The following is a 21,981-nucleotide window of genomic DNA, read 5'->3' on the forward strand; positions in this document are numbered from 1 at the left end:
CAGTGCTGAAACCTGGACAGTCTCGGACAAATTGCCCTGTGTCTGATAATGTCTGACTAAACCCACTAAGCGATAGAGATGAATGACAGAACTGATAAATGATCATTTTACTATGTTGAATTTTTAAATATTTGAGCACAGTATTTTTGTTTATTTATATCTGTTTTTCAGAGTTTTGTAGTCTTCAGCACACAAACATTACATATTTTATAACAGCATATTTTATATTACCTATTAATGAATACAAGTGGTATTTTATTTTTAATTTCATGTTTAAAGTTTTTATTTTTAGTACATAGAAATAAAATTGATTTTTGATTGTTAAAAAAAGAAAGGAAGGAAGGAAGGAAGGAAGGAAGGAAGGAAGGAAGGAAGGAAGGAAGGAAGGAAGGAAGGAAGGAAGGAAGGAAGTAAAGGAGAGAGAGAGAGAAAGAAAAGAGCAAGCAAGCAAGCAAGCAAGCAAGCAAGAAAGAAACCTTAAAATCCGACAGATTTCGGATGGGATGGCTCCGCCCACTCATGCCTTAGCCACGCCTCTTCCGCCGCCAGCCCTCTCTGACTCCGCCCCCTCTGAGAAGGTCACCTTAAAAAAAAAAAAACACACATGGGAGGCCAACTGGGCTTGCGCCGGGCACTCGGCTCCTGCGCATGCTCGCCTCGGCCTTTCCCCCCACCACCCCCGCCACCCGGGAAACCGGAAGCCGCTTCCTTTGGGCGGCTGGGACGAGGCTAGCGGATCCAGGCTGGACCTGGGCTCGGCGCCGCGGGCGGAGAGCGACCTCGCGGTTAGGAGCCAAGATGGCGGCGGCGGCCAGAGTGTCCTTGAGGCGCCGGTTCCCGGCCGCGGCCCTCGGCGGGGCCTGCCTGCAGGTGAGCTCCGGGGTCGCGGGGAGAGGGCGGGCGCGGACGGCTCGGAGGCGGCCTGGGGCTGCGGGGGCGGGGAGGGGAGGGGAGGGAGGGCCGCTCCCGCCGGCGCCGCGCTCTGGTGTATCCCTGTCCAACTGCTGCACCTGTCGCAGCCTGTGGGCTGTGGAGGGCGAATCCGATGTTCAGAAATGGGAAGTTCAGGGAAGGGACTAGAACCGCCCAAGGTTCACACGGCGAGTTGACTGGTGGAAGCATAACGCGGCTCCGGGCCCTTTCCTGTCACCCGACCGGCGCCTCCGCGGGGGCGTCAGGAGGGGTGGGAAGCGGGACGCGCGGCGGGGGCTCCGGGAAGAGGGTCTGGACGGGGGTCGGTGAGGACAGGGCACGGGAATTCTTGGGGACCGAGCAGGGGAGGAGACCGGAGGGAAGGCCAGGCCCCTGGCGGCTCCGAGCCCTCTCCTGCTGGGGCTGCGGGAAGGCCCCGGCTCCTGGCAGCACGGCCCCCTCGGCGTCGCCTCTGTAAGGGGCACATGGCAGCCCCGACCCCGCACAGGCCGGGCCTGGAGCACATCCCGGAGCTTCATTCCGTGTAAGTGACAGGCTTCCCCGGCCGCTCTCGTCCTCAAGAAGCCTTCTGATCCGCATTCCAAATGGGAAAGGAAACTGCCATTGCATGCCTAAGGGCCTAAGAATTCCCAAACCCTCTCCGAGTCTGTCCCCTCCTCTGGGCCCCTCAGCCAGCGCCGCCAAGGCGGGCCTGCAGGGACTCCTCCCTCCTTTTGAGAGGTTTGAAAACGGAGGCTTCAGCAAGGACACGGGTTACTGAGCTCAAAACGACATGGCCAGGAATTGGTAGGTCCAGGATCTAAATCCAGGTGTTTGTGTGTGTGTGTGTGTGTGTGTGTGTGTGTGTGTTTTTAACATGATAACGTGAGGACCTCCTGGCGTAGATCTGGGCACGTGGTCGGTGTACGGGGACTGCCCGTTCCTTTCCTCTGCCTTTCTCGCACTTAGATGAGACTGTCTCTCATTTCAAGCACCTGCTCCGGCTGCATAACACCATGCGCACGGCCCGTCTCTAACGCTGGCGCTTCCCAGTGTGCTGTGGGTGGACTTGGACCCGTGCCTTTTATAGCCTGAGGAGGGGAAATGGGAGAGAGGACTGCGGAGCATTAATTTGATGACTGGTGATGACCTTGTGTACCAGTCCCTTCCATAGCCGTTGAGCAAGCAGTTACGCGGTGAGAGCCCCACCAATGAGAGTGAGTGCCACAGCTCGGCCCGCTTCCAAGAACGCCCGTGTAGATAGGGCTAGTTTCACAGGTCAGTGTTGTCATTCCTGGGAGGCCATTGTAGGGCTTCCTGAGGGCAGGAAAACAGAGTCACCACCACCCCACCCCCCTTTGTAGGATGTGCATTCATATCCACAGAAGCCGCTGCAAAAGAATTCAGTAATGAACGCGGTGTTACCGGTGGGTGATAGGCAGGTTCCTAGGACGCAGGATTTCTCGTCCGAATTCCTTTCATGCACTAGTCTGCCCCCTAAACCACAGTTATGCCTGTGAGGAATCGTTGTTCTCTGTATCACCTTAGTTCTTCATTCAGACTGTCTGTGAACTCCTTTAGGCAAATACCACCTGCTTTCCGTTGTGGATCTCATTGCTCCTGGCGCTGGCAGAGCTTCAAATTCCTGCCTGCCAATCAGAATAATACAAAAACTGATAATGGTGCCGTCTGAAAAGGGGAGGTTATTTTCTGGACTGTATTAGAGCTTGATCCCTCCGTTAATCTTATGAGGTAGATTTTAACCCTGCCCTTTCACAAAAGAGGAAATGAAATCAGAGAGGTAAGCTAACATGCCAGTGAACACATGGCTCCTGGCCCCGGCCGGGTAGCTCAGTTGGTTGGCGTGTCATCCCAGTGCCAAGGTTACAGGTATGCTCTCCAGGTGGGACACACGGGGGGATCAACTGGTGAGTGCATGGTGGGTGGAACAGCAAGTTGATGTTTCTCTCTCTCTCAAATCAGTAAATAAAATTTTTTAAAAAGAACATACAGCTACTAGAGCTTGGATTTGAACCTTGCCACACATTTCTGAAGCTTTGCACACATCTCCCTTCATCTCAAGAAACAAGGCTGCACCTTCTGTTTTACTCAGGTTTGCACAGATCTCCTACCCTCCTCCTCTCCATCATGCACCTTTCTCCTATCTCCCAATCTGCATCTGCTCTAACTAGGTCCAAGCCTGCTCCTTGAGGAATCTCTCCTAAAGAACTAACAAGTAGCCAAAACCAGTTTGGCTCAGTGGATAGAGCATCAGCCTGCAGACTGAAAGGTCCCGGGTTCGATTCCGGTCAAGGGCATGTACCTTGGTTGTGGGCACATCTTCAGTGGGGGGTGTGCAGGTGGCAGCTGGTCGATGATTCTCTCATCGATGTTTCTAGCTATCTATCCCTCTCCCTACCTCTCTGTGAAAAATCAATAAAATATATTATAAAAAAGAAAGAAAAAAAAAGAACTAACAAGCAGCCGTCAGCACGATTCAGAACTCACTCTTCTTCTCAGTTTGGTTCAGTCCAGTTGTTACTTCCTTCCTTAAACTATAAACTATGAAGTTAATATTTTCCAAGATACACTCAGCCTTGAGTACTCATCAGTTTTGTAGATTGAAGGAGAAATGTGTTTTTAATAAATATTTTTTAATTGATTTCATAGAGGAAGAGAGAGAGACATCAATAATGAGTGACAGTCACTGATCGGTTGCCTCCTGGGAATTGAGTCTGCAAACCGGGCATGCGCCCTGGCGGGGAATTGAACCATGACCTCCTGGTTCATAAGTTGACGCTCAACCTCTGAGTCATGAAGTAGAAATGCTTTTGAAAAGCCCTCCTCTGTCATGGGTTTGTAGTAAATTGCTTGACAGGCAACAAAGGGGAAAACCCTGCTTATGGACATGTGTTCGCCTTTCCTTCCCGTTACTGTGGGGAAATTGGCAGTACTCCCTTCACTCATCCTCTGCATCCCACCACTTGTTCAAAGATAGCTCTCCACATGGGCTCGCACACTGAAGGATCTCAAGTTCAATTCCCAGTCAGAGGCATGTACCTCAGTTACAGGCTCAATCCCCAGCCCCCAGTTGGAACAGGTGTACAAGGCAGCCAATCAGTGATTCTCTCACACCATTGATGTTTCTCTCTCTCTCTCTCTCTCACTCTCTCTCTCTTTCTCTCCTTTCCTCCCCCCCTTCCATCTCTGAAATCAATAAAAATATATATATTTTAAAAACAAATTGTAGAACTGCCCTGGCCTGTGTGGTTCAGTTGGTTGGAATGTTGTCCATACAGCAAACGGTGGCGGGTTTGATCCTCAGTCAGGGTGTGAAAAGGAAGGAAACGATGTAAAAAAAAAATCAATAAAAGAGAAAGAAATTGTAGCCAGATCTCCTTCCCCCTTCTTTTTTCTCTCCTTAACACTTTATCACCGTTTGACGTGCTAGAGATTTTATGTGTGTCCTCCATTCATTGTGTAAGCCCCAGGAGAGTGGAAGTGTTTGTCTGTTTTGTCCTTGCTCCCCAGGCCTAGAACATGCTTAATCTAGGTAACCATGATCATCTGTGACAGGCCTTATGAGAGTGAACCCAAACTGGATCAAGCCAGATGCCTGTTGCCACTGATAATACTATTACCTCAGGCTTTAGAACCATAGCTGACAACCCCAAATTCCCAGGTTAAAACTTTTTTAATTTATGTTTCTTAAAAGACATTTTGTCCCTCTCCTCCTACCACCTACCTTAGCCCAGTGACCACCCACTGGAAACAGTTTGACAGTTTTTTAAAAAAATAAACAAGCAACTGCCATATAGCCCAGCAATTACTCCTGGACATTTGTTCCAGAGAAATTGAGACTTATGCTCACACAGAAACCTATTCACAAATGTCCTTCAGTGGATGGATGGCTAAACAAACAGTGGTTTGTCAAACCATAGACCTGCGGTTCTCAACCTGTGGGTTCAGACCCCTTTGGGGGTCGAACGACCATTTCCCAGGGGTCGCCCAAGACCATCAGAAAACACATATTTACATTCTGATTCATTTACAGTAGCAAAATTACAGCTATGAAGTAGCAACGAAAATAATTTTGTGGTTGGGGTTCACCACAACATGAGGAACTGTATTAAAGGGTCGCGGATTAGGAAGGTTGAGAACCACTGCCAGAGACCATACTCAGTAATAAAATGAAACAACTATTGAGGCGAGGCACATGCAGCTAGGCTCTCCAGAGGATTAATGCTGAATGAAATGGGGGGAAAAGCCAATCCCAAAAGGTTGCATATTAGATGATTGCATTTCTGTGACATTCTTGAAATGACCAAATTATAGAAATTGGAACAGATTCCGATTGCTAGGGTTAAGGAATAAGGGAGAGAGGCATGAGGGCCATGGGTGTGGCTGTAAAAGGCAACACTGGGGACCTTTGTGGTGACAGAAACGTTCTGTCTTGACTGTGGATGTCAGTATTCTAGTTGTGATATTGTGCTGTAGTTATGTACAATGTTACTATTGGGGAAAACTAAGTAAAGGGTATGTGGTATCTCAGTATTTCTTATAAATTCCTATTCTACAATTATTTCAAAATGAGAAGCATTAACTTTTTGAAAAAGCAACAGACTGAATATACCCAACAACATGCATGAATTAGAAACATTATGTTAAGTGAAAGAAGCTAGACACAGATGTACTCTCTGATTGCATTTATATGAAATTCTATAAATTTTACATAAATCTGTAGTGATAAAAAGCAGACCAGTGCCAAGGGGAAAGGAAAAACACTGATGGTAAAAGAACCTGAAAGACTTTCTGGATGGAAACGTTCTATCACAATTGTGGTAGTGGTTACTCCACTTTACCAAAACTCACCAAATTAGTCATGTGCCCACATAACAGTGGTCCCATGGGATTATAATGGAACTGAATTTCTGGTAAGAAATGAAGGCTATGTGTTCGGTGGCAGGGAAAGGGGGGTATCTAACTGGAGCAGCGTCTGGAGCTTGGCAGTAGACTCCCTCTCGCTCACAGCACCTCCATTCTGAGCGCACAGATTGCACCCAGTCCCTTAGCCCCTGGCCTGTCTCCTCCCAGAGGAGCCCGCCCCCCAGCACTGCATGGTCAGAGGGCACAGCAGCCCCAGGCCCGGCTGGTGCGCTTCGGAGGACCCGGCTGTAGGTCGCTGGTGAGGACCTGAGGTCCTGTCCACGGACGCAGGCCCACAGGAGCCACCTGAACCCCTATGAAGTGCCATTGCAGCTCCTGTAAAGGTTTTCCCTTCCCCTGAGGGGCCAGCCTGTCCCTGGACGTTGGGAACATTGTCAGGTTGTGATGGTGAAAAGCACAGATCGTTTTATTTCTTCTACCAGCTCCATGCCAGAGAGAGCCTTTTATGCCAGATAGGGCCAGTGGAACCCAAACAAATTTCCAAAGTCAAAACAGTGAGTTCTGGGTCCCACACTCTCTCCGTGTTAACACCCTCTTTATCCTGAACCACCACAAAGTTCCTGGATCTGACCACTGCTCCAGCAGGCAGGAGCCACCCACGTGGCCCTGGCAGTGCTATGTTCCTTCCCCTTCGGTCCTGGCTTCTCATTCCTGCTGACCCTCAGGCCGCCATTCACGCCCTCCTGACGGTCACTGTTATGGTGCTCGGCGTCCCACCAGCCAGTTTCCCCTCCATATTTCCTGGCAGCTCCATGTTCTCTCTCTGACCCTGTCGGAAGGAAGCCGGGGAGGACTTGGGGACAGTGGGATAAAGTCTGCAGCGTGTCCAGTAAGGCCCTAGGCCTTCCCACTCACTCACTGACTCCCCGAGCATCTTCCACTCCCGCAGGCTCCAGTCATGGTCAGTGCCCTGTACAAGTGTATGTGGGTTTTTTTAAAAAATTTTAATATATTTTTTATTGATTTCAGAGAGGAAGGGAAAGATAGAAACATCAATGATGAGAATCATTGACTGGCTGCCTCCTGCACATCCCGTACTGGGGATCGAGCCTGCAACCCAGACATGTGCCCTTGGCTGGACTTGAACCTGGAACCCTTCAGTCCGCAGGCCAGCGCTCTACCCACTAAGCCAAACCAGCTATGGCTTTAAAATTTTTACACTGTATTTTACTGTACCTTTTCGTGTTTAGTTATACTGAGACACACAGATGCCATTGCTACGTGGCCTGCAGAATTCGGTACAGGAGCCTGCTGTGCAGGCTTGCAGCCCAGGATCAGCAGGCTGCACCTTAGCGCTGAGGTGTGGAGTGGGCTGCACCACCCAGGTTTGTGTGTGCCTCTGTGATGTTCGCAGAGATGCATTTTTGCCTAACAATGCCTTTCTCAGAACATACCCCATCATTAAGTGGCGCCTGACTGTATGTAATGAATTATACCTCCTTCAATCTCACCAAAACAAAAATGCTGGTGGGCACTAAGCAGCAAAAGCTGCTGGAGCAATCTTCAGGAATCTTTTATTTTCACTTCCTCTTCACTGCCACAAGGTGGCAGTAGCAAAACGTTCCTGTCCACTTACAAAATGGAGGCCCTCATGGAAAATGTTCATTTGTAAGAACTACTTTCCTTTTATTAATGATCTAGCCAGGTTGGTAATAAGCTTTCATCTTCACTTGCACTTTCGTTTTCTTCATACACTTTCTTTCCTACTGAAAGCTGATATTTTTCTTTACAGCTTCACTTAATTTGGGGCACTTTTGCCAGCAAGTAATACTTGCTTTACTTTTGCATTACTTTCTTGTAATTACTCAGTTAACCTTCAGAGTGTTTACTTTCTTTAACAATTTATAAGATAATTAGCTAGCTGAGGTTATAGACTGAATTTTCTATATAAAAATTGAGGGCTTACCTTATACTAGTAATTGCTACTCGGACTGACAGGATGCCCCTCCTCGTCACCATAGTAGGAGCTTAGAGGACTTCGGGTGGTCTCTGCTTAAAGGGAAAAGGGCTGCAAGGATTGTGAGATGGGGAGGGCTTAGCTGTTGACTTAGGGGTGTTTTTTTATTTTTACTGGCTTGATATAGGTTGCACTACTCAGCCTTTTAAGGTACATTTAAAATAAAACACATTTTGCCAAAACCAGTTTGGCTCAATGGATAGAGCGTCAGCTTGGGGACTGAAAGGTCCCGGGTTCGATTCCGGTCAAGGGCATGTACTTTGGTTGCGGGCACATCCCCAGTAGGGGGTGTGCAAGAGGCAGCTGATCGATGACTCTCTCTCATTGATGTTTCTAACTTTCTCTCTCCCTTCCTCTCTGTACAAAATCAATAAAATATATTTTAAAAAATAATAATAAAATAAAACAAAACACATTTTTACATTAGGATAACACTCAGTTTTTGCTCTTTTCTTCAATCTTTCCTAACCATGGGTTGAGCTGCAATGTGTAAAGGCCTGGACCAGGGATGCTGGGAGGAGTAAAACAGCCTATACCATGCTGTGACGGTTCATTTTATGTGTCAACTTGACTAGGCCCTTCGTGCCCAAATAGTTGGTCAAAATTATCCTGGTGTTTCTGTGAGGGTGTTTTGGGATGAGGTTAACATTTACATCGAAAAACAGTGATGCAGATTGCCTGCTCTAATGTGGGTGACCCTTATCCAATCAGTTGAAAGGCTGATTAGAACAAATTCCCTCTTACTCCTTCAAATAAGAGGGAATTCCTCCTGCCTGGCTGCTGTCAAACTGGCATTAGGGTTTTCCTGTCTTTGGACTCAGACTGAAACGTCAAGTCTTCCTGGACCTTAAGCCTGCCAGCCTTGGACTAGAGCTGTGTCATCCACTCTCCAGATCTTGGAACTTGTCACCTCCATAATTACATGAACCAATTCCTTATTCTAAACCTATTTTTATATCTGTATAAGTGCATGCATATATATATATATATATATATATATATATATATATATATATATATATACACACACACACACACACACACACACATATATTCGCGCATATGTATCACACATATGTACACACTGCTGGTTTTATTTCTCTGGAGAACACATACACATGCCCTCAAGGAGTTCAGGACATAAGAGAAAACAGCACCAAGAAAAGACTAGGGGATATTCACAAATAAATAGGATAGTACAGTGTTTTAGGAACATGGGTTGTGGAGTCAGACAGACCTGGATTCCAATTCTGGCCCCACTCAGCTCTGTAAATGTGGGCCCATAACTTGATCTCTGTCTCTTTTTCCTGATCTTTAAAATGCAGATTCAGCCCTAGCCAGCTTGGCTCAGTGGATAGAGCATCAGACTGTGGACTGAAGGGTCTCAGGTTCAATTCATGCCAAGGGCTCATGCCTACGTTTCGGGCTCAATCCCCAGTGGGGAGTGAATTCTCATCATTGATGTGTCTAGCTCTCTATCCCTCCCTTCCTCTCTACAATCAATAAAAATAATTTTAAAAAATTAAAATAAAATGCAGATTCAGTGGAATCATTCATATAAAGCATTTAATACAGTACCTAGCAATAATAAATAGTGACTGTAAAAACGAGTATGAATTGGCATGTCTGGCATATGAGAAGTGCTTAGTATTTGTTGAATACTGGCTGGCTGCCTTCCCCAAGAAGACTGTCAGTAACGTGCAGGCTTGTATTCAGTATTGCAGTTTATAGTGCAGCTAAGTGGAAGGATTTATCTTTCATTTTAAATAATTTTTTTTTTTTTTTTGTTCTTGTGAACTTTTTAAATTTCAGGCCTGCCGAGGGGCCCAGACAGCTGCTGCCACCGCTCCCCGAATCAAGAAATTTGCCATCTACCGATGGGATCCGGACAAGACTGGAGATAAACCTCGTATGCAAACCTATGAAGTTGATTTGAATAAGTGAGTATCTCGGTGAAAGCTGGGTGTTTGATCAGTGAAGTGAGCTCTTCATCTGCCTCGGACGTGCTCTTCACGCCTTGGAAGGTTTAAAACTAAGGTCATCCAGTGGCTCTGGAAGTTACCCTCTCCTTAAAACGAGAATGAGAAGAAATATAAATAATAACTTTTTAAAAAGGAGAAGAAGAAAAGGAACAAAAAATAAATATGAGAACTATGTGGGGGCCTGAATAACTTTGTAAGATTCTTCTTCCCCCAAATCAAAGCATGACCACTTTATAGGAATCATGGTAGAATTGGCTTTATGCATAGTGTTTTTTTTAAGCCATTTAACACAATATCAGTCTTAGAATCCTGAATGTTTTCGTGTTGATTTTATGTATCTGGACCTTTGTGTTATATAGTGATGATGATAAACACCATAAACCTGGCTGGAGGGTGGGATTGAGTTATACTGTGGGACACCCAACTGATGTTGCAGAATTGCTTAGTATGGGAGAAACACCCACATGTTTGGTGATGAGAAGTGAGGTATTGGAAGCGAGTAATAGGAGAGAAAAATATAAGAAGAGTTTTCCCTTTATAAGATGATAAGCTCAGATCTTCAAAAACGATTTCCCAGGACCTCAGTAGACAGAGTCAAAGACCATGCACAGACTGAGTCGCTAGAATTAGCCCAGCAGAGGGAAGCTCCCTGGCAGGAAGTTTCATCTGTGTTGTTCTCTGGTGTATCTCCAGCACCTAGAACGGAACCTGGCACACAGAAGACTTGGAATGAGTAATTGGTGAGTGAAGAAAAATTAATGTATTTATGACAAATACTCAACCATTGTAGTTAGTATTCCAAGAGCTCAAACACTGAGAATAGCAGAGGTTTTTAAAGGTAACATTTCCCAGTGTTGGCAAAAGTCCGGCACAAAAAAAAGGGTGTTTGCAAGTTGCTGATAGAAATACAGATAATGCAAATGTGTCAACTAACCTTATTGTGCTAATCATTTCACAATATATACATAAGTCAAATTGTCACGTCATACACCCTGAATTTACACAGTGTTATGTTTGATTTTATATCCATAAAACTGGAGAAAAAGAAATACAGGTGATGCTAAAGGATATTTGAGGAGGGGGCATATTTTTTTAAATCCCATGCATAGGGAAATGCCGAAAGGAATCAGGTGGCAACCAGGAAATAAGATTTGTTGAGCATTTGTGTGTACTCCACATAAAAATTGCAAGTTTTTATTTAATCTTCATTACAGTCTTGTGATACACTATTGATTCCATTTTACAGATAAATGCGGCTCAGACAGGAAGCCATTTTCATAGAATCACAGATTCTGCATAAGGATAATTGTGAAACTAAATGTATGTGGCAGGCAGTGCTCTCTCTGTTTCTTTCCTCGTATTCATTCATTCACAGCAGCAGTCCTGTGAGATGGAGGTGTTGCTCTCTGGGCTTGACAGATAGGCAGCTAATTGATTTGCCTGCAAACCTAGTAAGTGTCCAAGGCAGGATTCAGGCCAGGATCTCAAATGCCAGGCCTGCACTCTGGATCCCAAGGCGGGGGCTGCTGCCCTTTTTTTAAAAAAATCTTTTTATTTCAGAGAGTAGGGAGAGAAAAATAGAAACATCAATGAGAGGGTATCATTGATTAGCTGCCTCCTGGAGCCCGCAACCTGGGCATGTTCCCTGACTGCGAATTGAACTGTGACCTCCTGGTTCAGAGATCGATGCTCAACCACTGAGCCACGCCAGCCCTTATGCCTTTCACTGCACCCAGGCGCCTGGAGCACTCAGGGCTTGAGATGAGGGGACTGTGGGCGATGGATCTTTTATTCTCTACCATGTTTTTGTTACGGTTGTGCATTATTGTTATTATCAAACCATTTAAAGCTACTTGTTTGGATTCTGAAATTTTTAAATTTGAAATAAATTATTTGGGAAAGCTTTGCAGGGAACTTTAGAAGAAAAAAGAAAAACTGCCAGTATATGGAAGTTGTTTTCTAACCTAAATATTTTCCTACTTTAGCTTTCTGTTTCCTAGAAATGTACGTTCAGTGTGATCACCAAAATAGAACTCTGCAGTACTCTAAATGTGTAAGAATGTGCAAAAATTAAATGGGGAAATTCTGTAAGTGCCCTGCGAAGGCCAAGCGGGTAATAAAAGCAGCTGGTTCAGACAGATGTCTCATCTTATTATGATAAAAGTGTAAGTATAACTGGGTTCTTTCATTCTTGTTTTGGTTTTGGTCAGATGCGGTCCTATGGTGTTGGATGCTCTAATCAAGATTAAGAATGAAATGGATTCTACCTTGACCTTCCGAAGATCTTGCAGAGAAGGTAAGCACCTCCTTCCCGGTGAGGCCCCGCGGACTTACGTCCTTGCTCCCCAAAGGGCTGGCCAGAGCTGACAGAAATACCTAGAGAACAGCCGCAGGGCTCTGCCAGCTGACCTGGCTGTGCATTGCACTTCCTCTTCTTGGGTAAAGGGGTGGAAAATTTTGGCTGGTACAAGTTCTGGTTTCTGAGTTTGCTTCCCTTTGAGAGCTTTCTGTCGCGTGGACACTGCATCTGGCGGTGCTGAGAGCCGCTGCTGCCTTCCAGGACTAGCTCAGTGCGCTAGCCGCCTGCCTCTGCTCTGCGGGGCTCATGTACTGGGGCAGTAGAGAGAGTAACTGGTGCTTGTGTACACGTAACATTTGTCCATCAGGGGGCGTGTGCGTCCCTGCAGCTCCCAGCATCACATGTGCACAGAGCAGGTGCTCAGTAAGAATGTTCTGGATGGGAACAGCGTGTCCCATAGTGTGCTGCTGGTGCCACCTGAGCTGATTTCCGGCAGTGTGCAGGCTAGCCTTTTTTACCTTAATAGTTATGCATTTATCTACATATTAGAAAAACACAATTACTGCTGACAGTGTAGCAGTGATACAGGAATTGTTTTTAATACAAATTTAAGTAAAAATGATTTGATTTAAAGAAAACCCCTAAATAATTGTTCAGGTGGTACTCGGATGTGGAAAAATCACACAGGGGGGTCATGAAGCCCGGCTGGCCTGATGGTCGTGGAGCACAGCTCCATGTGTGTGCCAGGCTCCGTTCTGTGAGAGAGAGAGAGAGAGTGCTGTTATATTTACACTCGCAGTGCAGATGAAGAAACTGAGCCCAGCGAGGGTAGGGACTTCTGATAGGACACACAGCTGGTGAGCTGGGAAGCCAGGAGTCGGTCTGAGTTGTCCAATTCCAGAACTGCATTTCAGGCAGTACAGTCTGGCCGGGCTTGGAAAACCCAGGAAAAAGCCAAAAAGCGTAGCTTGGGCCAAGACCGAGGGCTGGGATTGAACTCTCTTCCTAAAATAACCTTCCAGAAAGGAAAAGTCACTGTAAACATTGGCCCATCGCTTTTTATGTTTGTCCTGCTGTGCATTTCAAGATCTATTTCTAAGACATCTGTTTTGATTTTTCCAATCTTACAGGATTGGGTTTATTGTAGCAAACGCTGACAGATATTTTGATAGTTGGGCTGGGTCCTGCTGTCCAGGGAACATTCTGCTGTAATTAAACACCAACTTTCTCCACATAAATCCTGGCAGCTCAGGAAATGGAGATGCTTTTCAGTAACCTTCTCTCCCCGCTTCCCCCAGACGCAGAGCCAAGAACATCGGGTGTGGCCATCTGGACTAAAGTACCCCAGGCAGATGAAATTCATTGCTGCTCCCTTATTACTTGTTAAGAGAATTTCCAGGGGAACCTTTTTAAGAGCAGATTCATTGGATTTATTTTTTAAATTATGTACCATTTCTTTTAAAACACAATGCTATGTGTTTAAATAGAAACAGTTGAATGCCAGGTGTACACCAATATATCGATACTATTCAATCTCTTGAGGAGTATTTGCCTAAAACTTTAGAAATAGATCTGTATGTTCTCTTACGTTCTTACTAAGCTTGAGAGGAAGAGAGGGGAGAGTCTTATAAAAGTGGTAACCCTCATAGCAGCACAATTCACCTTAGCTAAGATTTGGAAACAGCCTAAGTGTCCATCTGTAGATGAGTGGATTAAAAAACTGTGATACATCTACACAATGGAATACCACGCTGCGTAAAAAAGGAGTTCTTACCATTTACAACAGCATGGATGGAACTGGAGAGCATTATGCTAAATGAAATAAGCCAGTCAGTGAAAGATAAATATCACATGATCTCACTCATTTATGGAATATAATGAACAACATAAACTGAAGAACAAAAACAGATCCAGAGACAGAGAAGCATCGATCAGACAGTCAAACCTCAGAGGGAAGGTAGGGGAGAGTGGGGTAGGTGAAGAGATCAACCAGAGGACTTGTGTGCATGCATATAAGCCTAACCATCGGACACAGACAACAGGGGGGTGAGGGCATGAGTGGAGGGGATAGAGAGGTAATGGGGGGATAAGGACATTTATGTAATAACTAATAATCAATAAAGAAATTAAAATAAAAAAGTGGTAACCCAGTGCAAGTTCCATGAGTAATCCCATTTCTCTGGCCTGATGACCAAAATACAGCTCCAGAGAAGCAGTTCCAGGGGTTTAACTTTATAGCCAATTTTAAACTCTGATATACCTCGGAAATTTCCCTGCACAGGAAGTGAGTTCAGACTAAGAAAATCCTCATTGCAGGGTCCCTTGGTCAGCACCTCGGTTCTGCTTGCTTTGCTTTGCTTTGACATTAGTTTATTCTTCTCCTTGGGAAGTTAGTGCTCGGGCAGCTTTTGTGGGTTTCACATCCTCCGGCTGCTGTCTTGTGGAGACAATAGAGTGAGAGCTGCCTCTGGGTAATCTGTAGCCAGGCCTCGGCCTTATGTGACCAAGACAATGTCAATTTGTTTGGGGACATTGTAAGCTGTTAGAGTTCCTGCTCAAATAACACTGGCTTCCGAGACCAGAGATGGGGCATATGGCCAGAGATGGTGGCTTTTAAAAATACTGGCTGGTTTTCTCTCAAAACACATGAAGCATGCAGCTAGGACTGGCGCGGGGAACTCCGTGGTGCCAGCTGGATCCCAGCTCCTTCTGCCCTAGCGCCATCCACCCTCGAGCTTGCCTCATGGTCGCAGAATGTTTCCGGAATTGGAACTGCAGCCCATAGATCTGCGTTCTCGATAAGGAGGAGAGGAAAAGGCCGTGGCACCTCCGCCAGCTGCTCCCCGTGGTAGTAGCTGGCGGCAGTCCAGAGGAAAGAAGCTGGGTGACTGAACCGGAAGCTGGGTGAGGACGTGTCAGCTGTATTTTGTCTCTCAGGTATCTGTGGCTCCTGTGCAATGAACATCAACGGAGGCAACACTCTAGCTTGCACCCGGAGGATTGACACCAACCTCAACAAAGTCTCAAAAATCTACCCTCTTCCACATATGTATGTGATAAAGGACCTGGTTCCTGTGAGTCTCTGCATCCCATCCCATGTTTTTTGCAAGGGTGCCGGGAGAGGGATGTTCAGGTTATGCTATTAGTTCTTTCGGGCAGTTTTTTCCTGTCTGAGTTTAACTCAGCAATTTGACTGTTGGACCATAAACAGATCTTCCAGCAGCTCATTTGGTGAAGATTTTTTGGTAATAACAGGGCACAAAATTGCAACAGTCCCAGAAACGAAGAATTTGGCCATAACTACAAAGAATTCAGCAACAGTTGATACCCATTTTACTTTCGTTTCTACCGCCCTGTACTTGACCATCTTCGCTGAGGGCATTTTCAAGGGCGGGGAGGATGAGGTTCCAGGGTGAAGAGGAGACTTGCTGACAACTCTCAGCATTGTGACCATTTCTCCCTCTGCATCTCTGCTCGGATCCTGCCTCAGGAAAGTCTGCCTTCAGTCTGTCAGAGGGCAGGAAAGAAGGCCGAGAAATAGGTGAAGAGCAAGCTAGGGGATGTAGAACCTGACCCTTCTCCCTCTTCCCCTCTTCCCTCTTCCCCTCTTCCCCTCAGGATTTGAGCAACTTCTACGCTCAGTACAAATCCATTGAGCCTTATTTGAAGAAGAAGGATGAATCCCAGCAAGGCAAACAGCAGTATCTGCAGTCCATAGAAGATCGCGATAAACTGGTAATTTCCCCCATTTATTATCTTGATTTGAGGAATTTCATTGCAAAGATGTTTTCCAGGAAGTGTGTCTTGAGGGGGTGGGAGTGGTCGGGGCAGGTAAGTGCATGAGGTAATGCAGACCTTCTAGTGTGTTCTGGAAGGAACTTCAAAAGCATCCGCCCAAGCATTGGACACCCATCCTCAGGGCCGGTGGGCAGTGTGAACGCACGGAGGGCAGAGCAGACCAGGAGCTGGAGCGCCTGCCCTGGCTAGGAGCAGATTGTTACCGTGTTGAAGATGCTTGTCTTCTATGGAAGCTGGTGTGGGAACTGCCCCTTCTGTAGGAGTGACCGCTAAGTGAGAGTTGCACTTGAACACTGTCTTAGAGGTGGGAATGAAGTAGGGAAGGGTGAAAATGGGTAAACTGGGCCTGGAACCCCTGTGTTCTCTCCTACCATCGCACGTCTGGCGATTATTGCCTTCGCACTCTCTTGGAGTTGTGCTCTGTGAGAGTCTAGGGAGTCTTTGGAAGTGAAGGAGTTACGTATTACCAAGTTTTCACTCTCCTTCTCCCGTGCTACTTTCTCCTCCTCTCAGAAGTGTCTGCTTGCACGCTCACCCCTGCACACTCTGTGTCCTGTGGAACGGGAGAGGTGGGGAGGAGACCACATGGAGGTGGGTCCCAACTACAGGGCCAAGGACATGTGCTTCCCACGGTCACCACTTGGTGTGTCCCTCCAGTGCCGCGCTGATCCTAAGAGTGGTTTACATCCCTGTCCCTCAGACTAAGCCCTCATAGGGATGGCGTCTTACTCCTTCTGGATCAAAGACCCTGGCACAGGTTATTTTACCAAGACACATTAGTTGTGTGAATGAATAAAGAAATTCTATCTTTTTGGTCTTGGGAAATATTGAGCCCCTCTCCTCTTCCCCATAAAACGTTTAAAAAGGAGAGTCCTGCTAAGACTGCCCAGCTCTGACGTGGAGACAACAAGGGCAGCACAGTGATGTGAGTCCGCACAGCCCCCACTTCTGACTCCGAAGGAGTCGGACACATCCGGGTCCAGGCTGGAACCGGCTGCTCTGGCCCAACCAGTCTCCCTCATGCTCGGGTAGCTTACAGCTAGTAAACATCTTCTTGATGTGGGCTTATTAGGGAATGAAGCACGTTTTCTGGATAATCAAAATGTACTCATTTAAATACCAAACATGTATTTACTTAGCATTTTTCACTGCCTTAAATTAATACACTAAACATAACTTTTTTCGTGATTTTATGTAGCTGGGGTCAAAAGGCAAACATGCTTTTGTGTCCGCGTTTTTCCTTTATGTTATTTGAGCATCTTCCCACAGTCTTAGAAGTTCTTCATAAGCGTGAAGCTTGAGCTTACACTTGACTTTCTACTGCTTCGGTGTGAACATCATGTTTTCTTAGCCACTCCCACTGTCGCTGAACAATGAGAGCACTTCTTAGCATTGTTATTGTTATTGCAAAGAAGGTGTGATAAACATCTTTATCCTTCAAGTTCTGTCCAAGAAATTTTACTTTCTTGTTAGATTTTTTAAAGTAGACTAAAGAATATGACTAAAGAATATGACTATAATATGACTTAATTCTATTACTTTATGCTTTATAGACCAGTGGGGCCAGTTTATACTCTGACCTGCTGCCCGAGCATAGATTTTTTTTTTTTTTTTTTTTGAAGCCTCATAAGGTTTCAATCAGGACCAACAGCTCTTTGTCATCTGTCATCAGCTGTCACTTCAGGCGGCGGCGTGCCCTTCTGTTTGGCTGCCTTTGATCAGTTTCTGTTCCCAGAATCTGCAGGCCCAGTGTGCACACCTGTTGGGCAGATGAGTCATGTGACAGGTGTTAAGGAGCAGGGCTTCAAGAGTCAGGCTGCCTGGGTCCCATCCCAGCTCTGTGACCCTGGGCAAGTGACCTGACCTCTCTGAGCCTCAGTTCCTTACCTGTAAAATGGGAATCTCATAGGGTTATTGTGATCATCAAAGAAGGTAAAGTCAGTGGAGCATGAAGTACTCGGTGCAAGTTGGCTATTATGTAGGATGATGTTGGTTCCCATTGGAAACTTGATGTCTCCTGTGCTGAGCAGGCAGAGGCTGGTACAGACTACTAGAGGCCTCCGCACCAGGCCCTCTCTGTTTCTCCTAGACTGTATTCTAGGTAATGCATTTGGTTGGTTGGTTGGTTGGGGGTTAGTCTTTTTTTATTTTTGTTTGTTTGTTAATCCTCACCTGAGGGTATTTTTCCCACTGGGATTTTTTTTTTTTTTTTTTTTTTTTTTTTTTTTTTTTTTGAGAGAGAGAGAGAGTAGAAAGGAGGTGGGCAGGGAGAGAGGGAGAAACATCAAGGTTAGAGAGACACATCAATTGGTTGCCTCTCACACGTGTCCCAGCCAGGGACAGGGATTGAACCTGCAGCCCTGGCATGTGCCCCTGACCAGGAATCGAACCTATGACACTTTGATCTGTGGTCCAGTGCCCTATCCACTGAGCAAACGTCCAGGACTGTGTAGTTTTGTTTTTTGTTTTCATGGGGTGTTTTGTTTTTACATTTTTCTCCTTTAGATAAGAGAGGCATTCATAATTAAAGGATAAGTACAGTGTACTTGGACTTGCGCTCTGGGCTGTAATCCAGCAGATGATTACATTGCAGTCCAGGCTCTTTTGCATGGCTCTGATAAATCTCTGCAAACCACTCCTAGGGTTTTCCCAAGAAAACGCACATGCGAGCGGATGCTTTGTTCATGCTCTAACCCAGTGTTTTTCAACCTTTTTTGGGCAAAGGCACACTTGTTTCATGAAAAAAATCACGAGGCACACCACCATTAGAAAACGTTAAAAAATTTAACTCTGTGCCTATATTGACTATATATAAAGTAATTCTCTTGAATAGGAATCAAATAAACACAAAGAAAGTATTTTATAATTACTTTATTATGAAATATTAAGTAAACAAAATAGTGAAAAATTATAAAATTCTTGTCTTGTCTGCACCTACGGCACACCAGGCAACATCTAGTGTGCCGCGGAACAGCGGTTGAAAAACGCTGCTCTAACCCCACATTCCACAGTTAGTCAACTAAGGACACGGTGGGCCCTTCAGTCCCGGGCTCCTGACTCTGCTTCCTCCTCCTGCACAGGATGGGCTGTACGAGTGCATCCTCTGCGCCTGCTGTAGCACCAGCTGCCCCAGCTACTGGTGGAATGGAGACAAATACCTGGGACCTGCCGTTCTGATGCAGGTGAGGCGCTCCGTAATTGCTTCCAGAAAAACTGAAAAAAGTGTCCAGAAATCCAAGTGCACAATATGTTGTTGGCAACCAGACATTCTGAGGGCAATGGCTTTCTTGATTTGCACCCATTCAAACAAGGTCATAGGTTGCTTTGTCTCCACTTGGCTTTCAGTAAACCTAGAGCTTCATCTGCAGAGTGCCTTTGTTCTGGCGTGGCGAGGGGCCCGCCCTGGGTAGTGGCCTGCTGGTGGGCACACAATGCCTTGCCAATACTTCACTGTCCCCTGCACGTGTTTCCTGTGCAGCTGGCTCTCGCCTGCCCACTGGCCTGCTTTCCCCAGACTGCATCTGTCATGGCTCCCACCTCCCTCACAGGGGTTCCAGCACACGAGCAGGGGACAGCGAAGTGCCGTTGAGGGGAACCGCCAGCTCTCGGGTTGGAAATGGTTTCCAGGCTAACGGAAGCTGGGAGGACTGGCTGTAGGGGTTGCTCAGAAGAAAAAGTGGTATTGCCTTTCACGATAAGACTAGTTCACTGCAAAGAAAGTCACTGTCTTTGTTCCCAGAAAGCCTGTGCGTTAGATTTATGGTCCGTGCTTTCCAGGCTTAGAGCAGCTCATGAAACAACTTATCATTTCTCAATTTCCCACAAAAAGAGAAGTTATGTGGTTGTGTGACCATGTGGCAGTGTTGATTCCCAGCCAGGCTAGAGATTGACAGCGAGGTGCATTCATAGCTGGCCCCTGAGCCGGTGACCTGAGTTGCTGGGAGCATAGAAGTGCTCCAGTAACACTGCAGAGCATGTCCAGTGATGGGGGGTTAGCCAGTTTTCAGCTGGCTGGTCTCAGGCTTCTGGGAACATACTCTAATCAAAAGAATCAGTAAGTGAAGCAAAGACGATCTCTAGACAGGGCTGTGAAGTCATCGGTTTACTCAAAGACAGGGAGTGGGTGCTGTGAAGACAGATAGAATCATTTGACTCAGCCCCTGCCTTCACTAATTCATGATCTGGATAGGAAGCTAAAGAGCAACGTAGTAATTAGAAGACGATGCCGGATCGCACACACTTAAGCCCCAGGGTACCTGATGCACTGTGGTCCCCAGGTTTGTGGGGATCACTGATCGAGAGGAGTTCAGAAAGAGTTGGGAGCCTTTCACTGAAAGGTGGCAAAAGTTAGACTGTGCAGACAGGGCGGCAAAGCTGAGTGAGTTCCCTGTATGCACTCCTGGAGCTGAGGTGAGCGGAGGCTGCTCTGGCCCGGGGGGTGGACAGCTCAGCTAACCAGCCCCCGGTTCCAGGCCTATCGCTGGATGATCGACTCCAGGGACGAGTTCACGGAGGAGCGCCTGGCCAAGCTGCAGGACCCCTTCTCCCTCTACCGCTGCCACACCATCATGAACTGCACCAGGACCTGTCCCAAGGTAGGCGGCTGGCGGCCCTCGCAGCGGCAGTGATGGATGGCCTCTGCTCCAGAGGCGCTGGCAGAGAGCAGACAGGGTCATTGGAGCCGGAGGGACCAGAGCCTCTTCCACGGCTTTGGGAGCTAGAATGTGCTGGTTTCTGAGGATGAGTTACAGATTGTGGGAATGTGTGAAACCTTTAGAGCTGTCTGGCTGATTGTGCCACCAGCTGTAGGCATAAAGAGAAGTTCTCTCTGAGATGTCTCTGAGCATTCAGAACATGGTTCCGCCCTGGGCTCCTTAACCAGCTACAGGGAGGCACAACAGGAATAAAACAAGACGGGGCCCTTTGCAGAGAGAGAGAGAACTGGCTCACCTTCGTAACATCTGGACGGAGAGGCCACGGGGAGTTCTGAGCCCAGGCTCAGGGCTTTAGAGGCCTGGTTTGCATTCACTTTGCCTGGACCCTGCACCAGCGGGGGAGGGGCTCTGCCCAAGGTCGTCACTCCTCCCATTCAGCTTCACTGCCATTTGGTACTGATTCTCTTCTCTTTTTTCCAAGGGGCTGAATCCAGGGAAAGCTATTGCTGAAATCAAGAAAATGATGGCAACCTACAAAGAAAAGAAAGCTTCCGCTTAACTGTTCTCATGCTAACGTGGCCTGTAACCAGCTCAGCTGGACATAATTTATATCTAATCCAAGTTTCCATGATTACAGAATGTAAAATAAAGTTTTAAGAAGAGAATAAATGTTATTCTGCTTTATTAACAAAAAAGCAAGCCTGTTCCTTTTACTCACGGCAGAGGAATGTGAAGATGCCAGGAGGAGCCTCTGGGGGTGGAGGGGTGGGGACAGTGGGCCCAAGCATGAAGCTGATGTCATGCAGGACCTGGGGCTCCTCCCAGCTTTGCTGTTCACCAACTGGACAGTCTTGGGCAAGTTCTTCTCTTTGCTCCTCTATGTACCCATCTGTAAAATGGGAGTCATAATTGTGTCTTCCTCACCCTCCTGGCACTTACTGAGTGCTCAGTAAATGTTAGCATGGTTATACAGCATCCCAATTTCTACTTTAGTATTAGAATTATTTAAAACCAAATCCTGATAAGTCTTTTTTTTTAAATATGTTTTTATTGATTTGAGAGAGGGAGAGGGATACCTGAGAGAAAAACATCAACTGCCTCCTCCCAGCCCCCACCTCCACTGGCTATGGAGCCCACAACCTGGACATGTGCCCTGATTGGGAATTGAACCGATCTCCTGGTTTATGAGTCAATGCTCAATCACTGAGCAACGCTGGCTGGGCGTGGTAAGTCTTTTTTATCTCATTGAGGCAAGGTTTGCGATTCCTCCGGCATGGAGAGTGACCCAGATCAGCTGTGTTGGTCCCACAAGTGCAGTGCCTTCAGGGGACCTCACACCACAAGCATGCATTCCCACAGTTGCTGCCAGGGTTCTGAGACTGCAAGAGTAGTAACGCTCATTGAAAACAGTACAAAGCAGGTCAGGTAAAA

At 46.6% G+C, this 21,981-nt stretch overlaps 1 protein-coding gene and 1 long non-coding RNA gene across 2 annotated transcripts; both read left to right on the plus strand.

Annotated features, from left to right (window-relative positions):
• The first annotated feature begins 699 nt into the window (after positions 1-699).
• SDHB (succinate dehydrogenase complex iron sulfur subunit B) lies at positions 700-21,210 on the plus strand. The gene is made up of 8 exons (XM_036445279.2): positions 700-870; positions 9,629-9,756; positions 12,009-12,094; positions 15,035-15,171; positions 15,716-15,832; positions 18,976-19,077; positions 20,368-20,490; positions 21,032-21,210. The coding sequence occupies exons 1-8, from the start codon at positions 799-801 to the stop codon at positions 21,107-21,109; spliced, it is 843 nt and encodes a 280-aa protein (XP_036301172.1). The 5' UTR covers positions 700-798; the 3' UTR covers positions 21,110-21,210.
• Positions 9,763-11,951, plus strand: LOC123652759. The gene is made up of 2 exons (XR_006742252.1): positions 9,763-10,538; positions 11,045-11,951. It is a non-coding gene; the product is annotated as an uncharacterized LOC123652759 (long non-coding RNA).
• Positions 21,211-21,981: the final 771 nt, after the last annotated feature.

This window comes from Pipistrellus kuhlii, unplaced genomic scaffold (genome assembly GCF_014108245.1).
Source record: "Pipistrellus kuhlii isolate mPipKuh1 unplaced genomic scaffold, mPipKuh1.p scaffold_m20_p_2, whole genome shotgun sequence".
Taxonomy (NCBI): domain Eukaryota; kingdom Metazoa; phylum Chordata; class Mammalia; order Chiroptera; family Vespertilionidae; genus Pipistrellus; species Pipistrellus kuhlii.

Coding starts and splice junctions, on each gene's coding strand:
- SDHB (XM_036445279.2), top strand. CDS start 799: ATGGCGGCGGCGGCCAGAGTGTCCTTGAGGCGCCGGTTCCCGGCCGCG. Junction 15,172..15,715: donor TGATAAAGGACCTGGTTCCT/GTGAGTCTCTGC, acceptor TCTTCCCCTCAG/GATTTGAGCAACTTCTACGC. Junction 20,491..21,031: donor GCACCAGGACCTGTCCCAAG/GTAGGCGGCTGG, acceptor CTTTTTTCCAAG/GGGCTGAATCCAGGGAAAGC.